At 39.7% G+C, this 6,188-nt stretch overlaps 1 protein-coding gene across 1 annotated transcript; it reads right to left on the reverse strand.

Annotated features, from left to right (window-relative positions):
* Positions 1–641: 641 nt before the first annotated feature.
* On the reverse strand, positions 642–2,720 carry LOC106657900 (E3 ubiquitin-protein ligase RING1-like). The gene is made up of 4 exons (XM_014379599.2): positions 2,352–2,720; positions 1,857–2,277; positions 1,485–1,766; positions 642–1,411 (listed from the first exon to the last, which is right to left on the reverse strand). Exons 1-4 carry the CDS (start codon positions 2,595–2,597, stop codon positions 1,194–1,196), a joined length of 1,167 nt encoding a protein of 388 aa, XP_014235085.1. The 5' UTR covers positions 2,598–2,720; the 3' UTR covers positions 642–1,193.
* Between the last annotated feature and the right edge of the window lie 3,468 nt (positions 2,721–6,188).

The following is a 6,188-nucleotide window of genomic DNA, read 5'->3' on the forward strand; positions in this document are numbered from 1 at the left end:
TCCGATTGGCGATGAATTCTCTCGAACGAAGTAACGTAAAAAAACAAGACATCTTCTGCGTATCTCGAATAATCGACGAAACATATGTTTCAAGGAGGAAGAAAAACATCAGGCAGGCTCAGCTCCGTTTTATGCACGCGCACACATAAAAAAATCACGACACCCATCGAATCGATTAGCACTACATAAAGATACGTTGGATTTACTCAGACTCACAGCTCTCTCATGGTAAGGGAATAAACGCGCGGCGTGCAATACCACCCCCGCTCGGCGGTAACACGATATATAATACGCTGCTTGTGAACTGCAAGATAATATGCTACTGCTGCCGCTGGCTGATGCTCGAGCGCACAACTTGCTTTTCTCCTAGGCTTATGTATATTTGAACGAGCGCCCAATAAGAGGGGCTGCGAATTCACTTTTGTGTATCATCGTCTTTCTCACCACCGAATGTAACTTTTCGTCGAGAATAAGTTTATATTACAGAACGTTGATAAAGTTAAGCGATAAAGCCTGGCGGAGAACTTCGAAATAAAATTCGGCAACGAAATTCCTTGTCTTGACTTGCAGTATTGTGGGAGTAAAAAAGCATCAAAGAGACTCGAGATGGATATATTTAAATAAATTTCTTTTATTGCATGATAAAATTTTCCTATGCTTCATACATTAAAATCATGTAATAATATATTTCACTCGAGAGCTAAAAACTTACATTTCATCCAACTTCACAGTCTTTTGATTAGTATTAAAACTACGATTCCTTTGCACAATTTCATGTCATCTTTCAACCTTTTTTTTTATTAAAATAGGCAATATAGATTTTATTATCAAATTGAAGAAATTTTACAGTTCGCAAATCACATTTTTTACGCTTACAGGACGCTAAGGACCAATAATAATACAGAATGCATCAAATAATAAAAACAGTTGAATCACTCAAGAGTCGACTTCACAAAGATTACAGTTTCATAAGACTCCTGAAACGATTTACCTGTTTAACTTATGTTGCATATACTACTTTTATTACACGATGTGACAAAACACAAAAATGTTGTCTCATGAAGTCTGATGTGATTCGTAATTTTTCATGAATCGAATCTCATGAGAATTTGTATTTCGTCTATACCATATAAGTAGACGGTCGTTTTTGGTGTAGACTTCGTTGCTTCGTTATTTACTCAATAAAGATATCACTATGGTTTTTTGCAAGCATAGTACAATTCTAAAGGTCGATCCATTCGCCAAAATTTTTCATTAATTTGGCGCAAAGTTTGCAAGCCGGTCAACTGTAAGTAACTACCAGGTGTAACTTCAACATAAATATGGAAATTATAATTTCCAATTTCTATAGTCAGATCCTCTGGTATGTCCAAAAATAGTCTCATTACTAAATACTTGCTCAAGTGCTCAACTGCAATAAAAAATAGTAATTCCAAAATTTTTATTAGGAAAACCACAGTAGGCAATTATTCAATATAACTTACCCGAGGCATTCGCCGTTGTCTTTAAATAACGAATAGTTTCATCCTTGAGTGCCTTGATCAAAGGATTTTCTCCAGTCATTTCATTTGGATGAGGTTTAAAAATTAATTCTATTTCATTTTCAGTTAAAGGCTCGTTGGAAGTGTCTGATTCTGTATCCATAGATTCGATATCAGCACTAGATGTTTCATTTTCTGAGGTGTGGCTACTTTTTAAACGTTTGGAAAATCTGGTAGATATTGATGGTACAGGTGATGGTGTAGTCGAATTTCTTGATGTTGCCGCTGAAATCATAAAATACGAGATAAAGAGCTTGCAATGACAAAAGAAATCAACCCATTAGGGTATATCTTAAAAATATACCATAAACTTACCAGAAGGTGCAGGGCTTGGGCTAGGTGCTGGTTGAGCGGAAGTACCATTGTTAGTCTGATCTTTGCCATTTTGTAAAGAATCATTTTGGTTTGAACTTGATCCAGTAGCAGTTGCAGCACTGCCTGAAGCAATGCTTGCATTTGCACTATTTGCTGCACTCATTAATTCTGCAGGACTACTACTTATATCTTTTTTTCTATTTCGCTGTGGTCTATTTTGACTTTGCAGTTTTATACCTTCCGTAATAGAGTTGACTAATGCTGCTTGAGAATGCGAGTTGTTGAGTCTAGCTAAAACTTCTTCTTGATGAGCTTCATAATCCACGCGACTAGGATATATCTTATTAATAAGCATATCAAAGTTTGGATCTGGCCTCAGAGATCTTTTAGAAATGAGTTTTTTTCTGCATGTAGGACATTCCTAAAATCAAAATTTATAAAGTAAAGGTAAAGAAGCAAAATTCAAGAAGCCATACAAAGTCTTGGTCTTTTTACCTTGTTACCCTTGCTGAGAGCAGTTATGATGCAATCAGAGCAGAATCGGTGGAGGCACTCTTTGGTAGTCATTGTTTTTTTCAGCAAATCCAAACAAATAGGACACATGAGCTCGCTGTGAAGGCTTCGCGGACTGACGCCTATCTCAGTGTCATCGTCGACGGCGCAATGCGGTTGACGCTGGGCTTCATAAACGGAAAGCTCCCAGGCTCCTTTTCCAGGTTGTTCAGCAGTTGCCGCCGCCATAACTTTGACAATTTTTTTCTACTCTTGTACAAACGGCAACAATTGACGTGTGATAACAAATCGAATGTCAGTTTCAAAACTAACCTCAAAACATCTTGTGTTTGTTGACGTCAAGTGCAGAGGTGGTAGAGACATCAAGCGTCGTTGTTTGAAAACAACTTGTTCTGCAATGTCCACAACCGATAAATTTCAACAGTATACGTTGGAACATCGAAAGATACATGTTAATTTAAAGATCTCATAAAAAATAAGGTGAAATAGGTATTTGTATTTTTATTTTTACTTTTTGTCATGAAAAAAAGTAAAAATGAAGATTCGTTGTTCGATATCTGTAAGAGTTTAGGAAAAAAGCAGCGCAACGTTTGCATATAGATGTACTGAACTCAATAAACGGCGCAATGATCATAGTAAAATAATAGAGTTAAAATGATTGCAGTATACGAGAAATTATCATTGGAAGGCCAAAGGAAATTATCATTGTTATATACACGACGTCACCATATCAAGATGTACGCGATTAATAAAGAAGAATCGTGGAATTTAATGGAGCGTCGGAGGACGACCTTTCGGAGCGGTGACAAATTTAGCGGAAAAGCTTTTCTTTTTCACCTCGCTCAGACAGTCTAAGACACAATGAGTTAAACTTGACGAGGATCGCGATTCGCACTGGCACACATACTCATGGGCGCCCACTTATACATTTGACGTGAGTCATCGTCTCGATAAATTCAAAAAGACGCGCTACGTGCTGGCAGAGAGGAAAAGAAAAAAAAAAGAAGCTGTAATTGTATTGTTTAATTGCCGGCAATGCGAGTGGTGAAATTTATTATACATGCTGCTGGTAACAAAATCATGCACACCATACGTGCAACTTTCACGCATGTGATAAAGGATCGTCTCTTATATATATCTCTAGCAGCGCCAAGAGCAGCTCGTCGCCTTCATTAAAAGTAATTGCGATGAGTTTTCTTTTCACTGTTCTCGCCCGCACAGGCGCGGGCTCGCTTTATTAGAGATTTATGCGCATGCATTATTCACATCTTTCGTTTTTACTTTTCATTTTTTATTTATCAAGCGATGTGGTGTGTGCGGGAGCCAATATGTTGTACGTACCTTATACCTACTAGCACGGTAAATCTCAAAGTTCAGCGGAGCAAGCGACGCACCGTTACGATTCGCCCATATATGAAAGGCTCGATCTCGTTTCTTTCCTTGGGCTTCTCCGCAGCGTCGAGTCCGACGATAAAAACGCGCAGCACGAGTTTTCGAAAGGATCACCGTTCGCGTGCGCTCGATCGAGCTCCATGTCGTTTTGTCCATCGACGTAGGCAGTTTTTGCGGCAACGAGATGACGTAGAGCTCCTGTCCTTGATGGAAACACACGTCGCCAGCAAGATCGGTAAAGAGTCGCGAGCTGCTGCCGCGCAAAGCCACAACGAGCGTAGGTGTTGTTGTCTCGAGAGTCTCGCATTTATACACACCGCCGCGATGTTAAATACCTACGAGTCCATTCATCGAGTGCTCGTGAATGAAAGCCGCAGAGGTGAATTTTCCTTAGCTCGAGGTCGCATAGCTTTATGAAATTCCGCAATAGTTATTTTTCCGCTCGGGAAACGCGCGGACTAGGACATTGAGCGCGCGCATAGTTGCCACTGAACCGCCTATGAGTCAAGCAGCCGTTCTCACGGCACGAAAATTTCCCAAATAAACGAGTCGTTCGATCGTTTTGGTGGAAATAAATTTTATCGCTTCCGAAAAACGAGTCGGACTCGTTGCCGCGCGTGAAAACGGGCGCAGAGGTGCGTTCTTGGCCGCGTGCAAAGTTGCGTACTTGTTGTCGGGGGCACTGCTGGCAGCTGTATACGCTCGCACGTGGCGATAACGAGACCCAAGTCGCGAATCGATCGTAAACCGTCGTCGCCGTCGTGCGGCCGAGCCTCGTTCTAGTTTTCCGCTTTTAAACCTTTCGAGGTACAAAAAACGTCGCATTATTGTGCGCATGACTCATGTACCGAATGAATCTTTTATACGGATTTGCCGATTCTTCGTTCTGTGCGCAATACCGCCTGCGGTATCATTTTTTCTTGTTTCGTCTTGCGCGCATCAAACGGTCTATTTATTGAATTTTTCCAAAGACATATACGAGTGTGTAACGCCTGACAATACCGTCCGTTGTTATTCACGCGAGCTCTCGAGGTTCTGCGAGGCGTGAGGAAGGTCGTTCGAGGCCAGGATAGACATTCAAAAGCATCGTTCCGCTATATGTATTTGTCGCAACGTTTAATTGTTCTTCTCTTTATTACATCGTGTGCGTAGATGAGTGCGACGACGTTCCATTTTTGGAAGGCTCCTGGTGAAATGACGCAGGTTTTTCGGCTGAAACTCGACGATCGAGTTCTTCACGACTGGCTACTACAAACAAACGAATCGAAACGATAAAACAGTTAAGACAGCTGTTGGTGCAATTAGCGAAAAAAACAAAGAATCGCGATCTTTAGTGTCGAGAATGTAGCCGTATAGGTGTATAGTGTATACGCAGTCCGAGGCGATGGGTCAGTTGGGGAAAAATATATAGGCCAGTGCGTTTCCGCGTTTCCTCGCGCCATACGAGCTTCTGACGAGTCTAGCCGGCTATGCACACACATGCTGCGTGGTATCGTTTCTTTTCCTCTTTTTGCGGACTGTTGCGCTATAATGTGAGACGCGCCTCGCTGCAGCACATCCATGTAGTAGCTACACAATCAAGTTGTGCAACTGTGTTCGGTACACGTGCACGTAGTAAACTTTATCGGATATCGGTCTTTTATTTTTTCTCTTTTTCCTTTCTTTTATTTTTTACAATCCTGCTTGGTCAAGTATACATTTTGAAACTTTCGCCAAGATTAATTATATTTGCCTGGAAAAACAGATCCTCTCGTGCATTATACTGCTTATTACGGCCACCTTTCCTGCACTTTTTTTATCCAGTGCTTTTTCTTACGCGAAAATTAGTTTTCCGGCAATGTTTTAAATATTATGATCAATCAATCATTTATAATTATGCTGGAACTTTTTGGTTACATAATAATTATTACAAAATTTCGCTATTGAAATTTATTTCGTACAGTATAAAGTACTTAATCTGTACAACTTCACTTTTACTATTTGAAAATTGAATTTAAACTTTACTTTCATTTTTCTGGATTTTTCGTACCACGCACAGATCGAGTTATCTTCGATATTTCGATTACCAATGTAAATCTCCCGCCGAGCACAGAGTCAAATTTTAGCGTGACGCGTACATACTTAATTTACAATCGAGGCTCTGCATTATAATGTTTGGATGAGATTTAGAAATGTATTTTACTGATCCAGGGAACAGCAAAGTTAAAATTTAGATCAGATTCATTGAAAAAAATAGTAAATAATTCAAGTACTGATTTGGACATCCCCTTTACAAATGAAATAATTCAAAAGAAACTGTATAAAAATACCCCAACAAACCATAAGATGTTACACATCAAAATAATTTTAATTAAAATCCAGACGATCGTTACTTTGTTTCGTACAGAATTTATTATATTTTGATCAAAGAGAGACCTTTAAAAACTT

Source organism: Trichogramma pretiosum, unplaced genomic scaffold (assembly GCF_000599845.2).
Source record: "Trichogramma pretiosum strain Unisexual culture from Peru unplaced genomic scaffold, Tpre_2.0 scaffold6, whole genome shotgun sequence".
Lineage (NCBI taxonomy): Eukaryota > Metazoa > Arthropoda > Insecta > Hymenoptera > Trichogrammatidae > Trichogramma > Trichogramma pretiosum.

Bases quoted from the DNA above. Each gene is read 5' to 3' on its own strand.
- LOC106657900 (XM_014379599.2), bottom strand. From the start codon at position 2,597: ATGGCGGCGGCAACTGCTGAACAACCTGGAAAAGGAGCCTGGGAGCTT. The intron at 1,767-1,856 runs GTAAGTTTATGG...TTATGATTTCAG, and splicing joins CCCAAGCCCTGCACCTTCTG to CGGCAACATCAAGAAATTCG. The intron at 1,412-1,484 runs GTAAGTTATATT...TTTTTATTGCAG, and splicing joins GACAACGGCGAATGCCTCGG to TTGAGCACTTGAGCAAGTAT.